The sequence below is a fragment of the Dysidea avara genome, chromosome 8, assembly GCF_963678975.1.
Source record: "Dysidea avara chromosome 8, odDysAvar1.4, whole genome shotgun sequence".
Taxonomy (NCBI): Eukaryota; Metazoa; Porifera; class Demospongiae; order Dictyoceratida; family Dysideidae; genus Dysidea; species Dysidea avara.
The window spans coordinates 15,765,781-15,785,299 of record NC_089279.1 but is presented as its reverse complement, the minus strand read 5'-3'; the positions used below and the strand labels follow the sequence as shown (position 1 = coordinate 15,785,299).

The 19,519-nt window shown below is 37.6% G+C and overlaps 1 protein-coding gene across 1 annotated transcript in view; it reads left to right on the top strand.

The window, feature by feature from the left end:
• LOC136264089 (uncharacterized) overlaps nucleotides 1-19,519 on the top strand; it is a 103,131-nt gene that overhangs the window by 24,582 nt on the left and 59,030 nt on the right. Inside the window, exons 5-9 of the mRNA XM_066058780.1 lie at nucleotides 114-232; nucleotides 11,106-11,228; nucleotides 11,281-11,432; nucleotides 18,695-18,783; nucleotides 18,837-19,003. Coding sequence (XP_065914852.1) covers nucleotides 114-232; nucleotides 11,106-11,228; nucleotides 11,281-11,432; nucleotides 18,695-18,783; nucleotides 18,837-19,003 — 650 coding nt within the window. The remainder of the gene's footprint in view (nucleotides 1-113; nucleotides 233-11,105; nucleotides 11,229-11,280; nucleotides 11,433-18,694; nucleotides 18,784-18,836; nucleotides 19,004-19,519) is intronic.

Here is a 19,519-nt window from a genome sequence, read left to right as displayed (position 1 = left end):
TACAAAACCATTGATAATGTACTTACGTAGTTCAATGCGCTGTTTATAAAGTGTACTTAGTTAAATGTACTGTGGTATTAGATCTTCATCCATGATTATCTTTTCATATTTAGAGTCAGCAAAAGAGAGACTCACCTAATAAAGTCATTACAAAGTTGTTTGATAACTTTAAAGATGATGTGTTTGCTAGAGATTTTTTGTTTTACCTTCTTGTGGCTCACCGTCTTGTGACGTAAGTGTTCGTGCACTTTTATGCAAAAGTTTTAACTTAATTACTGCTACTTTTACAGTGTACATACCGTAATTTGCTTTAGTTTCGTACAAAAAAGTTTTGGAATAAAATTTATGTTGTAAAAATATTTTCATATGATTTACATGAATGACTGCTCTGTTAGAGTAGTTAGATTTTTATAAAAATTTTTATACAAGTTTTTGCATATGAAAATTATTTTGCAACGAAAAAAGAGCAAATTACAGTAGTTGTTTTCAGGATTTTGTGTGTTTATTGTTATACATACAGTAGTGATCAAAAAAGAGTTCCCATTGCATTTTCATTTGCTTAGTGTTTCAAAAAACAGAACGCAAATGCAAAGAAATCACTCTGCTTAGAGAACGCAAATGGAACGCAACTACATTACAAATGTATCACTAGCAAAAAGGAGTATACGGTGGTACAAACCTCTGTCAGACTACAACAGTACAATGCAGGCTAACTGGCTAAGCCATTGATAATACAGCCCTATCTATACAATTTAGTTAATAGTCAAAGAATATTATCTGTAATCTTCCTAATCAAACAGTGTTGACAAATAAAAACAATTCCAGTTTGTACACTATATGATGGCTACCATAGTTTATGTAGCTGTTTCTAACCCGTGTGTGTTTATTTCCTTTACCCAGCTAGACAACCAATACTTACTTTGCCAACAGCAGCAGCAGCAGCAGCAGCAGCAGCAGCAGCAGCAGCAGCAGCAGCAGCAGCAGCAGCAGCAGCAGCAGCAGCAGCAAAGGGAAGAGGAGTTACAGCCAACTGGCTAATGTACCGGTGGCTGAAGACAAAATTCTTCATTCTTATGTAGCTTGAAATATTCATTCAATGTTCTGTATTATACTAATGAGACTTTTACGTAGCCGAGTAGGAGTTCTGCCACAACACTTCATAAAACAAGTAGCTCTCACCATTTAAACCCACATGGTCATGCCCATCTAGTAATTTGGCCGCTTGGGCTTGGACTTGGACTTACGCTTTCACAGCCACAGGTTAGCCTTTTCATTTTGTATCTCGTGTAACTCATGGCAGTTTCATGGATATGTACTGGTTGATGACTAACTCAGCTGCTTTTGAACCTAGTCACAACCTGTAAGTGAACAAATCGCTTTTTAAATTTTTGGTAAATATGCCATGCAAATCATTTCATTATGTTTGTGTGTGCTTGTGGTAGTTTTCAGTCCAGTTTCTACTCGGTAGGCTTTCCTGGCTGGTCATCGTAGGTGCTCTCGAATCTAAATTATAAGAATTGACATACATATACAAATAGATATACTGTAGTTATACAGTTACTAACCTGATACATAGACCGTCACACTGTTAAATCCTTTGTTTTGTTGATTTATTAGTCCCAGCCTTCATTCAATTCTCCGTAAACTGGTAAACCTAAAAATGCACGAAAACAAGAATGCAGATGCAATACAAACAGAATACAAATGCACTGCTAAGAGAATGCAATTCAAATGCAGAACAACTTAATACAAACGCAACGGGGACTTTTTTTTTTACCGCTACTGTAGCACCTGTAGTGTGTAAGTTGAAAAAATTTATGATTGGTCATTGAGCAAAATGCTAATGTGCCAAAGTACGGACTTTCCCATTGAGCTATGTTGTAAAACCATCAATCATCTCTTGTTTCACTACTTTTTATTACATAGATCCCTAAATCATTTTGAATTAACAAATTTTTCAAATACTGGTTTGTTTAGTTTTTTTTTGTAGCACAGCTAGTTACAGTGTAACTTGTGAGCTAGTTATTAAGTTCTTGTACAACTTGTACTGTGCCAAAATATGAAGCACATAGGTTTGTAGTAATGTGCATAGCTTACCTTTGATTGTAGTAGTAGTGGCGCTCTGATCTATGACCTTCGATGATGGTCCGCATTTTTTCACCTGGGTTGGAAGTTGTTTGAACGAACAAGCCCTTTCAGTTGTCTGGATCTTAGTCTCAACTAACAGGATGAAGTAATACCATTCCCACTCGAGTACTATCGAATCACTCGCTGATCTCGCTGTCCGGCTGAGTCTTTGTGTTCAGAGGAATAAGCCATCGAGTATCAGTCCATCTATTATGTAAGAAATCTCTCTGTTGATTGCAGTCCAAGTGTTGGCAAAAATCGAAGCGACAACTCAGAAGCCTTAATGTTTCACGTGCAGCACTTGAAATTATAAGCGCCCCACTCTTTCAGCAGCATAAGCACTTTCTGAAATTTTTTTGTGGTGTCTACAGAAAAGTGTTGATACAGAAAATTAATGCTTGGTATGGTTTCGATGTTTGAAGAAGAAGACAACCAACCTGATGAAAAATAAAAGAAAAGACAAGGTGCACAGGGTGTACACTCGTCGGAACCCCAAAAGGCGCATCCCACCGGTGAGTTTGTTGTTGTGGCATAAAATGGTGAACATGCGCTGCTTCGTTTGGGCTCTAGGCTTGCGACTGTAGTCAGTGAGTGCATGAGTGAGACAAAATTTCAAGTTTTGGAGGTTTTTAGAACTTCTATATCTGGTCACCGGTAATTGTTTTCTTGTTTTAATGCTGTATTTCATGTTAGCTGGACTAATATTATTCTGTAAAGGTGATTTTTCGTGGCATAAGATGTCTCTAAAATGATTTTTGAAGGCGACATTTTAGGTGGCACATGTCTGGGGGGATCCCTACATATATATATACATATATATGTAATAGTTATACAATGAGCGCCCGTGGTATAACAAATATGTTCAACTTTAGCATGCAGACTTGCCTAATTGGCAAAATCTTTAGTTGCTATACTGTTCTCTTATATAGAGAACCAAGTAAGCTGTGATTGTGGGATTGAATTTTGCCAAATAAACTGTGATTGTGGGATTCAATTTTAATACATCAAACAGTAGTTTGTTTTTTTGCTTTTGTAAATGTAGTAATTAATTGGTAAAATTCAATCCCGCAATCACAGCTTGCTTGCTTCCCTATATATGAAAAGAGAGATAAAGTATAACATCAAAGAAATCTAATGATTTCTGGATATAGTGTGCACTCCTATTAGGTGTGCAATGTCTTGAGTTAATGAGATATGTGCACTGGCTTAAAGAGATATACCTAGCTTGAAGAGATATACTCACTGCAGCAGTGTGCATTAAGGCAGTGTTTAACGAGATATATGCACTGTTAGGCAGTGCATATATCTCGTTAACATTTTGAGTCAGTGCAATATGTGATATATATGCACTGGCTTTCCTTTGATCTGAGGTGTGAGGTGTGAAAGTGTTACATAAATATATATCAAGACACACGGTAGTGTGTTGTACGGCCCAAGAAGCCGGCACGTAACACCCATGAGTATATTGACAGGAAGAAAGAAAACGCAATTTTCGCACCTCCGTAGCTCTGTGCTGCCTTGATGAAACAAGACCATTTTTGCTGTGGACACTCCCTCCACCTTCAGTACTCCACATTCCAAATTTGAGCGAAATCGCTTCAAGCGTTCCCGAGATATGCGACTTCAAAAATTGGCTTAGTTTCTTAGTTTTTTTTTTCTTCTTATTTTTCTTCCTCTTTTTGCACACTTACAAAAACTGCTATAACACGCGTACGCCATATCCAATCGCCTTGAAATTTGGCACACAGAAGGGGGGGTATAAAGGCGCATCTCTGTACCAACTTTGGCTGGAATACGATAAACAGGCAAAGAGTTATGAGCGATTAATCACGAAAAATAACACCAATATGTTGTCACGCCTACAGGGTAAATCGCGTATGGGAAGAAGCTGAAAATCGGTGGGTGAATAGGTTAACTATTGAACCTCAAACCTTTTGTGGTTTGAAAGAAATCGAGCTAAAAACCAGGAAGATACAACGAAAAAACCAACAGTGTGTAACAATTACACAATCGAGATTAGCTAATAAAAAACGACTGCTTGCCACGCCTACCAGGTAAACCTATTGGGGTAATGCTTTGAAAATCGCTGTACAGATGGAGTTATCATCTTAGAAAGGCTCTTCAGTGGTGTAGAAGAATCAGACTTAAAGCCACGGAGTTATAACACGAAATCCAACTTGGTGTAGCAAGTGCGAGATCGAGATACTCTAATAGAGCAGTCATCCTAATAGAGCAGTCATCCTAATAGAGCAGTCACCCGAAGAGAATTCATAAGATCAGTTAGAAACAAGTAACCTGTATAGAGATCAGCTACAAACAAGTCACCCTGTAGAGAGATCAGCCACAAACAATTCACCCTGTAGAGAGATCAGCTAGAAGAAATTACCTTGTAGGGAATTCATGCAACTATAGAAAGAGATAATTCAGCTAGAAGAAATCACCTTGTAGAGTTCAGCTACAAAGAAACCACAATGTAGAGAGATCAGCTACAAACAAATCGCCCTGTAGAGAGATCAGCTAGAAGAAGTTACCTTGTAGAGAGTTCAGCTACAAAGAAACCATTATGTAGAGAGTTCAGCTGCAAACAAATCACCTGTAGAGAATTCAGCTACAAACAAATCTCCCTGTAGAGAAATCAGCTAGGAGAAGTTTCCTTGTAGAGAGTTCAGTTACAAAGAAACCACCATGATCACCCTGTAGAGAAATCAGCTAGAAGAAGTTACCTTGTTGATAGTTCAGCTACAAACAAATCACCCTGTAGAGTGATCAGCTAGAAGAAGTTACCTTGTAGAGAGTTCAGCTACAAAGAAACCATTCTGTAAAGAACTCAGCTGCAAACAAATCACCTGTACAGAATTCAGCTACAAACAAATCACCCTGTAGAAAGATCAGCTAGAAGAAGTTACCTTGTAGAGAGTTCAGCTACAAAGAAACCATCATGAAGAGAGTTCAGCAGCAAACAAATCTCCCTGTAGAGAGTTTAGTTAGAAGAAGTTACCTTGTAGAGAGTTCAGCTACAAAGAAACCATTCTGTAAAGAGCTCAGCTGCAAACAAATCACCTGTACAGAATTCAGCTACAAACAAATCACCCTGTAGAGAGATCAGCTAGAAGAAGTTACCTTGTAGAGAGTTCAGCTACAAATTTAAAGAAACCATCATGTGGAGATTTCAGCTGCAAACAAATCACCTGTAGAGAGTTCAGCTACAAAGAAACCACCATGTAGAGAGTTCAGCTAGAAGAAGTTACCTTCTAGAGAGTTCAGCTTCAAAGAAACCATCATGAAGAGAGTTCAGCTGCAAACAAATCTCCCTGTAGAGAGTTCAGTTAGAAGAAGTTACCTTGTAGAGAGTTCAGCTACAAAAAAACCATCATGAAGAGAATTCAGCTACAAACAAATCACCCTGTAGAGAGATCAGCTAGAAGAAGTCACCTTGTAGAGAGTTCAGCTACAAAGAAACCACCATATAGAGAGTTCAGATGCAAACAAATCACCCTGTAGAAAAATCGGCTACAAACAAATCACCCTGTAGAAAGATCAGCTGGAAGAAGTCACCTTGTAGAGAGTTCAGCTACAAAGAAACCACCATGTAGGGAGTTCAGCTAGAAGAAGTTACCTTGTAGAGAGTTCAGCTACAAAGAAACCATCATGAAGAGAGTTCAGCTGCAAACAATTCTCCCTGTAGAGAGTTCAGTTAGAAGAAGTTACCTTGTAGAGAGTTCAGCTACAAAGAAACCATTCTGTAAAGAGCTCAGCTGCAAACAAATCACCTGTATAGAATTCAGCTACAAACAAATCACCCTGTAGAGAGATCAGCTAGAAGAAATTACTTTGTAGAGAGTTCAGCTACAGTAAAAAGAAACCACCATGTAGAGAGTTCATCTGCAAAGAAATCACCCTGTAGAAAATTCTGCCACAAACAAATTGCCCTGTAGAAAGATCAGTTAGAAGAAGTTATTTTGTAGAGAGTTCAGCTACAAAGAAACCACCATGCAGAGAGTTCAGCTAGAAGAAATTACCTTGTAGAGAGTTCAGCTACAAAGAAACCATCATCTAGATAGTTCAGCTGCAAACAAATCACCTGTAGAGAGTTCAGCTACAAACAAATCTCCCTGTAGAGAGATCAGTTAGAAGAAGTTACCTTGTAGAGAGTTCAGCTACAAAGAACCATTCTGTAAAGAGCTCAGCAGCAAAAAAATCACCTGTACAGAATCCAGCTACAAATAAATCACCCTGTAGAGAGAACAGCTCGAAGAAGTTACTTTGTTGATAGTTCAGCTACAAACAAATCACCCTGTACAGAGATCAGCTAGAAGAAGTTGCCTTGAAGAGTGTTCAATAACACAGAAACCACCATGGACAGTTCTGTAATAATTTGTACATGTACTGATTAAATCAGAAATATTTAAGGTACATCTGCTTCATCTTTTCTTCTTCCTGTGGTAAAGAGAAAAAGATAGGTTAAAAAAGTCCCAAAGCAGGCCATAGGCCGGCTTTGGGGTATACAAATACATAAAGAAGTGAAATCTAATCCAAAACAGCCAAGCTGTAAAAAAAGTGTGCGGCTCTCAAAAAGGCTATGGTGAAAAAAGATGTGAAATCCAAGGTGGCGGCCAAGAAATGGCTGTGATGGTAGGTTAATGGTAAAAATTTTAATGACGACAATTCAGGTGAATTTTGTGCCAATTGACCAAGCGGCACCAAAATTCACCCGAATTGTTGTTATTAAAATTTATACCATTAACCTACCATCACAGCCATTTCTTGGCCGCCACCTTGGATTTCACATATTTTTTCACCTTGACCTTTCCGAGGGCCGCACTCTTTTTTTACAGCTTGGCTGTTTTGGATTAGATTTCACTTCTTTTTGTATTTGTATACCCCAAAGCCGGCCTATGGCCGGCTTTAGGGCATTTTAACTTATCATTTTTTTCTTTACTACAGGAAGAAGGAAAGATGAAGCAGGGTGATTTCTTTGTAGCGGACCTCTCTGCAAGGTGATCCTTCTAGCTGATCTCTCTACCGGATGACTTGTTTGTAGCTGAACTCTCTACAAGGTAACTTCTTCTAGCTGATCTTTCTACAGGGTGAATTGTTTGTAGCTGAATTCTCTACAGGGTGATTTGTTTGCAGCTAAACTGCTGAACTCTCTACAATTTAACTTCTTCTAGCTGAACTCTCTATGGGTGGATTGTTTCTAGCTGATCTCTCTACAGGGTGACTTGTTTCTAGCTGAACTCTCTACAGGGTGATTTTTTGTAGCTGAACTCTCTACAAGGTAACTTCTTCTAGCTGATCTTTCTACAGGGTGATTTGTTTGTAGCTGAATTCTCTACAGGGCGATTTGTTTGCAGCTAAACTGCTGAACTCTCTACAATTTAACTTCTTCTAGCTGAACTCTCTATGGGTGGCTTGTTTCTAGCTGATCTCTCTACAGGGTGACTTGTTTCTAGCTGAACTCTCTACAGGGTGATTTGTTTGTAGCTGAACTCTCTACAAGGTAACTTCTTCTAGCTGATCTTTCTACAGGGTGATTTGTTTGTAGCTGAATTCTCTACAGGGCAATTTGTTTGCAGCTGAACTCTCTACATGGTAGTTTCTTTGTAGCTGAACTCTCTACAATGTAACTTCTTCTAGCTGAACTCTCTACACGGTGACTTGTTTGTAGCTGAACTCTCTACAGGGTGATTTGTTTGTAGCTGAATTCTCTACAAGGTAACTTCTTCTAGCTGATCTTTCTACAGGGTGATTTGTTTGCAGCTGAACTCTCTACATAGTAGTTTCTTTGTAGCTGAACTCTCTACAATGTAACTTCTTCTAGCTGAACTCTCTACGAGTGGCTTGTTTCTAGCTGATCTCTCTACAGGGTGACTTGTTTCTAGCTGAACTCTCTACAGGGTGATTTGTTTCTAGCTGAACTCTCTACAAGGTAAATTCTTCTAGCTGATCTCTCTACAGGGTAATTTATTTGTAGCTGAATTCTCTACAGGGCGATTTGTTTGCAGAACTCTCTACATGGTAGTTTCTTTGTAGCTGAACTCTCTACAATGTAACTTCTTCTAGCTGAACTCTCTACGGGTGGCTTGTTTCTAGCTGATCTCTCTACAGGGTGACTTGTTTCTAGCTGAACTCTCTACAGGGCGATTTGTTCGTAGCTGAACTCTCTACAAGGTAAATTCTTCTAGCTGATCTTTCTACAGGGTAATTTATTTGTAGCTGAATTCTCTACAGGGCGATTTTTTTGCAGAACTCTCTACATGGTAGTTTCTTTGTAGCTGAACTCTCTACAATGTAACTTCTTCTAGTTGAACTCTCTACGGGATCTAGCTGATCTCTCTACAGGGTGACTTGTTCCTAGCTGAACTCTCTACAGGTGATTTGTTTTCAGCTGAACTCTCTTACATGGTGGTTTCTTTGTAGCTGAACTCTCTACAAAGTGACTTCTTCTAGCTGATCTATCTACAGGATGACTTGTTTCTAACTGAACTCTCTACAGGTGATTTGTTTGCAGCTAAACTCTTTGCATGATTGTTTCTTTGTAACTGAACTCTCTACAAGGTAACTTCTTCTAGCTGATCTCTCTACAGGGCAATTTGGTTGTAGCTGAAGGTGATTTATTTGAGCTGAACTCTCTACGTGATGGCTGCTTTGTACCTGAACTCTCTATTAGGTACCTTCTTCTAGCTGATCTGACTACAGGGTGACTTGTTTGTAGCTGAATTCCCTACAGAATAACTTGCAATGTAATGTAACTGAGTAAATTATAAATGCAGCTGAATGCTTTATTAGGGTGACTGTTCTATTAGAGTATCTCGATCTCGCATTTGCTGCACGTAGTTGCCTTTCGAATCATAACTCAGTGATTTGTATTCCGATTCTTTTGTACTACAGCAAGGACTTTCTATGATGATTATTCCAGCTACATACTGATTTTCAGCTCGTTGCTCTAAGCGGTTTGCCTGGTAGACACGAAAACTAATAGTTTTTTTATTCATAAAAATCGATCACGTAATTTTGACACAGGTTGGGTTTTGTGTGATATCTCCATGGTCTTTATCCCGATTCCTTTCAAACCACAAAAATGCACTCCTACGATGGTTGCTCCATCTACATATCAATTTTCAACTGATTCTTTCAAGGGGTTTATCCTGTAAGCGTGACAGACCTTCTACCTTATTTTACGCAAATAATCGGTCATAACTCCTTGAATGTTCATCGGATTCCTACCAAAGTTGGTACGGAGATCTGCCTTAATGAGCCCTTTAAGTGTGCCAGATTTCAGCCCAACCCGAGCACGCATTCGTGTTTTATGGCGAATTTTGCGAAGTGTGCGAAATGAAGAAGATGAAGAAGAAGAAGAATAAGAAGAAAAAACGAAGAAATTAAAACAAAGTTTTGATTGCTCGTATCTTGGAAATGGCTGGAGCGATTTTCTTAAAATTTGGTATGTAGACCCCCCTAACTTGGCAGCATGTCTCTAGCAAATTTGGTTCCAATCGGATAAGGGATCACAGAGCTACATAGGTGTGAAAGTTGCGCTTTCTTTCTTCCTGTTAATATACTCATGGTGTGGCGTGCTGACTTCATGGGCCGCACGACAAACTACCGTGTGTCTTGATTTGATAAAAAGTGAATTAAAAATGTGCATCCATTTTGCCAGTTTACATACATGATTTCAAACAGACATATCTTGTGAAGTATTCATCCAATCACTTAGAAATTCAGATTTTATTAATTGGCAAGGAGCAAGCTATCTAATTGTACATAAAGTTTTGAGAAACTCACCTACTACAAAGCACTGTATCTTTTTGTTTCCTTTCACCTTTGAATTGTCACTGCTCTTGTATGACATTTGATTAATACCATAGTATTTATATATCAACTGAATTGCCATCATGTGACAAACAGCATGGTGTCAAGAGAAAGTTGATAGGTTGAAGTATGGCCGAGTTATAGCCTTTCATCCATCATTATGTGAAGAAGGAAGACGGAAGAGATACTTTTTTGTACTGTACTTTTCATAGTACTGTGTGAAGTTATGGAATGGAAGGATGTGTGGGACCATTTAACCGAAAATTTAACCATTAGTAAAAAGGTGTTTGTAGTTTTAGATAGCTACAGTTCTTTTTGTTCTTTTGGCAGTTTGTTTTGCATGCATAAAAACTCCAGTTTACTGGATAGTACATTTTCAGTGTTTATGTTTTTTAAAACCCTAAAGATCCCTAACTGTCCCCTAAATCTGAATACATGCATCCCTTAATCAGTATATACACATCCTTTAATCAGTGCACATGTGTCCCATAATCAGTATGCATGTACGTATCCTCTAATCAGTATAATACTGAGAATAACTCTGAACCATCCAATTTTGATGGAAATAAATTTGGTTCAGAACTGAATAACCAGAATTAACCATCCAAGTTTGGATAAATAAATTTGGTTTAGGTTTTCCAAACAGAAACATAGAATTCTGGATGGATATAAATTTGGTTCAGTTAATTCCAAAATTGGATGGTCAGAACCATCCAATTTTGGAGCTTTACTGTACATTTTCGTCACTAAATAGGAAATAAGCACATATTTCCATCCTAATTGAAAGAAAATGTCACAGAGTAAAGAAAATCCAATAGTGGAAGAAAATAGGTCTACCATATTCTTCCATTTTTTTTTGAAATGAAACATATTGGTTTAAGGATTAATGAAATTGTACAAACTACACTGTTAAAGTCTTTTTATATAAATACCAACAAGATTCTGATTCCCACATGTACCTATTATTCCCAAGTTTTGTCGGCATAATCACCACATCCCTCAGTACTACAAATTTAATTCATAGTAATAAATAACAGATGAATATAAGGGCAATACTAAAAACTTGTCTTTTTTATCCTTGTGTGCATATATTTAGTGCAGCTACATAAAGGTGCTGATATTTGCAACACATAATGTTGAGTTTAAAGTGTAATTCCATTGTTTAGATATTCTACTAAGTACAACAGTGATGAAACTATTAGTACTTACTTACACCACTGCATTGAAAAGTTTGAGGCAATGACTGATTTGCAAAGGACGGCTGATATTATGCATTCATTTGTGCAAGGGTATGGTGTGCATTACTGTAATACTGATTGTTACTTGTTGTCTCAACCGTAGTGGAAACTTTACAGTGCAATGGTACCATCATCACAAAAGTGACTGTGCAATATTCACTCTGCTTCATCACATGGCAGAAACCATGTTGGATAAGTCAGTTAGAGTTAAAGAATTCAACAAAATCATTGTTGTATATCCAAGAATATTGTGGAGTAAGTATACTGTATAGTGTTGTACATCCTAAACAGCAAAGGGTTTGACCTGGATGAAAAAGAAGACCATGAAATGGCTGCAATGACATGAAATTAAAGGTGGCGGCTAAGGGTAGTTTATAGCCAATAACGTATTAGTTATCTGCACAAAAACAGCCAAGTTGCAATAAAATGATGCAGCCTTAAAACACCTGGGTGAAAAGGTTATGAAATCAAAGGTAGTGGCCAAGAAATAGCTACAATAATGTTAATACTAATAAATTTTAAGATTGAGGATTAAGGAATGTTTTGTCTTGTTGCTTTTGTCAAAAAGGATTTGCTACTATGCATCTAAATTGCTAGATGGTATGGACTGATATAGCTTTGCTCAGAGGGATAGCACTGCTACGTATATTAAAAAACAACATTACAGGTTTTTGCAATTGAATTCGGCGACTTTGCAATAGAATTCGTCCCGTTTGCAATTGAGTTTGTCGCTTTTGCAATTGAATTTGTCCTGTTTACAACTGAGTTCGTCGGTTTTGCAACTGAATTCGTCCTGTTTGCAATTGAATTCGTCGGTTTTGCAATAGAATTCGTCGCTTTTGCAGTTAAATTCATCCGTAACAAGAATGGCAGCTGGAGCAAACACGAAAACATGATGTATCAGCTGCTACAAGAACTTGTTCAAGTACAACAGTGGTAAGCAACTCTTAATAAGGTAATAATTCTTCCTCTACAGCCTATCCAGCAATATTCCAAGCTCTACTACGCCATTCACGATGGGTGTGGTCACTTGTGAGCAAGCTAATTAACTTGTCAAGACAGCTATCAACTTCGTGTACTACCAGCCATTTTGTTTATGACGAATTGTAATGCAAACACGACGAATTCTATTGCAAAACTGACTAATTCAACTGCAAAACTGATAAATTCAATTGCAAAACCAACGAATTCAATTGCAAACAGGACGAATTCTATTGCAAAACTGACGAATTCAATTGCAAACGGGACGAATTCAATTGCAAACGGGACGAATTCAAGCGCAAAGGCGACGAATTCAATTGCAAAAACCTGTAACATCATTGCAGCCATTTCTTAGCTGCCACCTTTAATTTCACAACTTTTTTTGACCAGGTTTTAAAGGCGGCACCATTTTGTTACGGCTTGGCTGTTTTTGTGCAGATTTTACTTCTTCTTGTACTTTGGTACCAAAACCAGCCTATGGCTGACTTCGGGATTCACATTTCTACTTATCTATGCAGACATAATGATAATCATTGAAGACAGACTTATAAATATGTATCGCATTGCATGATTTATTTGGTAATATCTCCAATAAAACGCACGTTTTTTGAGGACTTCTAATAGAAATGCTCTAAAACAATCTAGACCTCTATACTACAATAAAGTGTGTACGTATTTGTGCATATGTGATATGCTGTAAATGTGTTGTACATAGCATGCACTCCTGTAATGTATGTGATGTCTATATGCATGTAGGAGATGGTAGTTGTGCTCATTAAATAGCAAATGTGAACTATCATCTCCTACACATAACGTACCACACTGAAGTATATTTTATGCACACCACGTTTAGAGTTCATCACATATGCACAAATACACATTTTTATTGTATATATGTATGTACAGCTAGCTAGCTATTTACTTCAATATTTAGTAATATTATGGTAGTGCATATTTTTATGAGGACTTCTAATAGAACATACATAGAATGTTCTAGAACTTCCATAGGTACATCTGTGAAGTTATTAACTTCATTTATAAGTAGATTTTTACACTAGAATTTTCATTTATAAAGCAAAAATCAAGTGAGGTGAGCAGCTAAGATAACAGTGGTTCAGTGGTTAAGGATGTGAGTGTTAGGTATGGAGGTCCCTGGGTTGATCTCTGGTAGGTTTTTCGACATTCTTGAGCACTTTTTTACCCCATGGTGACTGCTCTATTAGAGTAATATCTTGATTCTAAGATTTTACACTTGTTTGGTTTTTGTAGCTTTGTCACTGTAACTCTATTACTTTCAAACCACAAAAAGTTTGCACTGTGATGGTTACTCCAGACTAATTGTCAAGTCATTCCTTCAAGTGGTTTACCCTGTGGCTGTGACAAAAATTGCTATTGCATATTTCGAAAGTTGCATATAATTCCCTATTTTATAATCCAATTTGTACTGTGTGCGTGTTACATACATTGCATTCTTACTGCCCTCCAAATTTGAAGAAAATCAATTAATGCATGTGTGAGTTATATTTGGTTTTTCTAAGTGTTGCAAAAAGAAGAATAAGAAGAAGAGAAATACAAGAAACTAAGATGAACTTTGAAGGTGCATATGTCAGTAATGGCATTTAGCTCAAATTTGAAACAGGAGGTGCTCCATCCTGAGGGAGTTTCCACAGCAAAAATGGTTACTTTCCATTCAGGAACTATCAAGCTTCAGATGTGTGAGAACAGCATTTTCTTGGTTTCTGTAAAATACTCGCTTATTGGTCGCATACCCGCACTGGCTATACTTGGCCACTGTCATGTGTCTTGATATATGAAATCAAATGTAATATAGTTTCATTGTTTATGGAAGCAATTAAAAGATGCTTAAAATTTTTTTAGCACATGTTTTTTACCCAATGTACTTAGTTCATTGCGAACTATATCAAAAATAGAGCTACACTGCCAGTTGATCGTAGTTTGTTAGTACAGTGTGTATATCTTGTTTTTTTTTTATGTATAGCTGATTCTTGTTATAGGCTCATTTGGATTTTTCATGTGATGTTTGGCTATGACGATCGTTGATGGGTGGCCTGCAATATAATGTAGGGGCAGATCCAGGGAGGTTCAAAGGGCTCCATGGAATCCCCCTTTTGAAAGAGTCTCTCTTACTCGAGATACTCTAGTAGAGCAGTCAATATTGAGATACTCTAATAGAGCAGTCACAGTATTCTTAAGGGAAGCGATATAGCAAGCTAGTAGTTATGAATAAGTTGGTAAGGGGTAGCAGCTCTAGGTGACCTTTTTATTATTTTATTGTTCTTCAACCCACAGCTAGGCTGAAGTTGCAATTCCAGAGTGGAACCCCCCTTTTAAAAAGTCTGGATCCGCCCCTGGAATAGCATATAGTTAGCTTCATACATACAAGTAGCTTAGCCTGCAGCATTTATTTACACTATAGCACAACTAGTTGTGGGCCATGTGTGCATACAATTTTCAAATTTTTGGTAGTGCATGTGAACGTGTTTCTTGTGTATGTACTTAAGATGAAGGTATGCCCATCCATCAAACATTGACTGGCAATGTCCCTGTGTCTCTACAGTAGCTACCATTCAAATGCAACAACCCCTGCCCAGTAAATTATGAGAAATTACAGTAGCTAGCCTGCCAACATGTATATTTTTATCACTGTAAATGTAATCTAATCAAGCTGTAAAAAAGTGTGTGGCCCTCAAAAAGGCTATGGTGAAAGAAGATGTGAAATCCAAGGTGGAGGCCAAGAAATGGCTGTGATGGTAGGTTAATGGTAAAAATTTTAATAACGACAATTCAGGTGATTTTTTGTGCCGCTTGGTCTTGGCACAAAATTCAGTCATTATTAAAATTTTTACCATTAACCTACCATCATAGCCATTTCTTGGCCGCCACCTTGAATTTCACATCTTTTTTCACCATGGCCTTTTTGAGGGCCGCACACTTTTTACAGCTTGGCTGTTTTGGATTAGATTTCATTTCTTTTTGTATTTGTATACCCCAAAGCCGGCCTATGGCCGGCTTTGGGACTTTTTTAACCTATCTTTTTTTCTTTACCACAGGAAGAAGAAAAGATGAAGTAGATGTACTTTAAATATTTTATCAGTAAATTTACAAATTATATATATAATACATAATCATATTGATTACAGAAATCTCCGTGGTGGTTTCTTTGTAACTGAACTTTCTACAAGGTGACTTCTTCCAGCTGATCTTTCTACAGGGTGATTTGTTTGTAGCTGAACTCTCTACAAGGTAACTTCTTCTAGCTGAACTCTCTACATGGTGGTTTCTTTGTAGCTGAACTCTCTACAAGGTGACTTCTTCTAGCTGACCTTTCTACAGGGTGATTTGTTTGTAGCTGAACTATCTACAAGGTAACATCTTCTAGCTGATCTCTCTAAGGGTGATTTAGTTTGTAGCTGAATTATCTACAAGGTAACTTCTTCTAGCTGATCTCTCTACAGGGTGATTTGTTTGTAGCTGAATTCTGTGTAAGTGATTTGTTTACAGCTGAGCTCTTTACAGAATGGTTTCTTTGTTGCTGAATTTTCTACAAAGTAACTTCTTCTAGCTGATGTCTCTACAGGGTCACTAGTTTGTAGTTGAATTCTGTACATGGTAGTTTCTTTGTAACTGAACTCTCTACAAGATAACTTCTTCTAGTTGATCTTTCTACAGAGTGATTTGTTTGTAGCTGAACTCTCTACAAGAAAACTTCTAGCTGATCTCTAAACAGGGTGAATTGTTTGTAGCTGAACTCTCTACAAGGTAACTTCTACTAGCTGATCTCTCTACAGGGTGATTTGTTTGTAGCTGAATTCTGTACAGGTGATTTGTTTGCAGCTGAACTCTTTGCAGAATGGTTTCTTTGTAGCTGAATTTTCTACAAGGTAGCTTCTTCTAGCTTATGTCTCTACAGGGTCACTAGTTTGTAGTTGAATTCTGTACATGGTGGTTTCTTTGTAACTGAACTCTCTACAAGATAACTTCTTCTAGTTGATCTTTCTACAGAGTGATTTGTTGTAGCTGAACTCTCTACAGGAAAACTTCTTCTAGCTGATCTCTAAACAGGGTGAATTGTTTGTAGCTGAACTCTCTACAAGGTAACTTCTACTAGCTGATCTCTCTACAGGGTGATTTGTTTGTAGCTGAATTCTGTACAGGTGATTTGTTTGCAGCTGAACTCTTTGCAGAATGGTTTCTTTGTAGCTGAATTTTCTACAAGGTAGCTTCTTCTAGCTTATGTCTCTACAGGGTCACTAGTTTGTAGTTGAATTCTCTACATGGTGGTTTCTTTGTAACTGAACTATCTACAAGGTAGCTGATCTTTCTACAGGGTGATATGTTTGTAGCTGAATTCTCTACAAGAAAACTTCTTCTGACTGATCTCTGAACAGAGTGAATTGTTTGTAGCTGAACTCTCTACAAGGTAACTTCTACTAGCTGATGTCTCTACAAGATCACTAGTTTGTAACTGAACTCTCTACATGGTGGTTTCTTTGTAACTGAACTCTCTACAAGGTTAATTCTTCTAGCTGATCTTTCTACAGGGTGATTTGTTTGTAGCTGAACTCTCTACAGGTGATTTGTTTGCAGCTGAACTCTCTACATAGTAGTTTCTTTGTAGCTGAACTCTCTACAGTGTGACTTCTTCTAGCTGAACTCTCTACAGGGTGACTTGTTTCTAGCTGATCTCTCTACAAGGTGACTTGTTTCTAGCTGAACTCTCTACAGGTGATTTGTTTGCAGCTGAACACTCTACATGGTGGTTTCTTTGTAGCTGAACTCTCTACAAGGTAACTTCTTCTAGCTGATCTTTCTACAGGGTGATTTGTTTGTAGCTGAATTCTCTACAGGGTGATTTATTTGCAGCTGAACTCTCTACAAGGTGACTTCTTCTAGCTGAACTCTCTACAGAGTGATTGATTTTTTTGCAGCTGAACTCTCTACATTGTGGTTTCTTTGTAACTGAACTCTCTACAGGGTGATTTGTTTGTAGCTGAACTCTCTACAGGGTGATCTGTTCGTAGCTGAACTCCCTACAAGGTAACTTCTTCTAGCTGATCTTTCTACAGGGCGATTTGTTTGTAGCTGAACTCTCTACATGGTGGTTTCTTTGTAGCTGAATTCTACAAGGTGATTTCTTCTAGCTGAACTATCTCTTTCCGTAGTTGAACTCCCTACAAGGTAACTCCTTCTAGCTGATCTTTCTACAGGGTGGATTGTTTGTAGCTGATCTCTCTACAGGGTGACTTGTTTGTAGCTGATCTCTATACAGGTTACTTGTTTCTAGCTGATCTCTTGAATTCTCTTCAGGGTGACTGCTCTATTAGGGTGACTGCTCTATTAGGGTGACTGCTCTATTAGGGTGACTGCTCTATTAGAGTATCTCGATCTTATGCTTTCTATACCAAGTTGATTTTGTGTTATAACTCTGTGGCTTTAAGTCTAATTCTTCTGCACCACTGAAGAACCTTTCTAAGATGATTACTCCATCTGAACAGTGATTTTAAAAACATTACCCCAAGCAATTTTTCTGGTAGGCGTGACAAGTTGTCGTTTTTTATTAGCTAATCTCGATTGCATAATTGTTACACACTGTTGGTTTTTTCGTTGTATCTTCCTGGTTTTTAGCTCGATTTCTTTCAAACCACAAAAGGTTTGAGGTTCAATAGTTAACCTATTCACCCACCGATTTTCAGCTTCTTCCCATACATGGTTTACCCTGTAGGCGTGACAACATATTGGTGTTATATTTTGTGAATAAATGCTCATAACTCTTTGCCTGTTTATCATATTCCAGCCAAAGTTGGTACCGAGATGCGCCTTTATATCCCCATTCTGTGTGCCAAATTTCAAGGCAATCGGATATGGCGTTCGCGTTTTATAGCAGTTTTTGTAAGTGTGCGACAAGAGGAAGAAAAATAAGAAGAAAAAATAAGAAACTAAGCCAATTTTTGAAGTCGCATATCTCGTTAACACTTGAAGCAATTTTGCTCAAATTTGGAATGTGGAGTGCTGAAGTTGGAGGGAGTGTCCACAGCGAAAATCGTCTTGTTTTTAATCATGGTAGCACAGAGCTACGGATGTGCGAAAATTGCGTTTTCTTTCTTCCTGTCAATACACTCACGGGTGTTGCGCGTTGGCTTCTTTGGCCGCACGACATACTACCGTGTGTCTTGATATTAACGTATTATTCTGCCAAAATTTTTTTGTTAATTATGCTAGCAACGAAAAGATGTTGTGTCAAATTTTAATAGATAGAAATTTTCTACGACGAAATAATCCTGATTTACGGTAGTTAGCTACGTAGCTATGTACTTGTATACAGAGTCAGCTATCCGTTTCCCATGTCAGTACACAAGTACAGTTGCATGTATGGCCAAGATGTGTGAACGTGTTGTTATTCACATATATGACAATCATGCAACATGAGTATATTGTGGAGTTATATGTTTTCATACACTGTGATGTATGTTTATTGAATGTGTGATGTATTCACATACCTTTGTTATTTCTTACAGTTTCTATGAATCTCTTTTTTGGATCACAATGCAATATTCAGTCTGCTACTTTGTCTACTATATGGTATTCTGCTTTACTAAATGAAAAGGTAACTCTATGATAAATTATAATCATTGTTTTTGAATGTTTATTTTAATATAGGTATTTGGAAGACAAGGATTTTCTGATCAAATTGCTGCAGATTTTGTAAAAGGATTTAAATTTTGTGGGATGTTGAAATTGCCTAGGAATGTTTTGTTTGATTCAACCACCTTTGCAACTTTCCTAGATCCTCTGAAATGTAAAGGACTTCACTTTTCACATATAACGTAAGTGATTTATAGAATTGCAAGTGTGATTAATATATACCAGGAGGTAACCAGGATTTTTCAAGCGGGTGTCCAGCAATAAATTCAGGTTACCAACAGCCGAACTGTGGGCAAGAGACGTTGAATATTGTAATGGTCCAAAACTCAACAGATCGCTATATTTCATAGATAAATTGATATGATAGTTAATGATATTTGTATACCCCCTCAGCTATATAACTAGTGGATGTACACATACAGATTGACAAAATTGAAATGACTTACAATTAATCAAAACATTATTTGATCGCTAAGTACAATTAATCTTTAATCCTGCATAGATCGTTTGGGGAATCTGTGTTTACATAATACTGGCATGCATGCCTCTTCACTCTAAAACTACACATTAAGTGAAAGTATTCACTGGGCTACTTGGAGAAGTTTACTTTAAAACTAACTACACGTGTACAAAGGCTTACTTGTTATGAAGTGTTGACTAACAGAACTCACATTTCTGTGATTCAATACTCTTTGCCA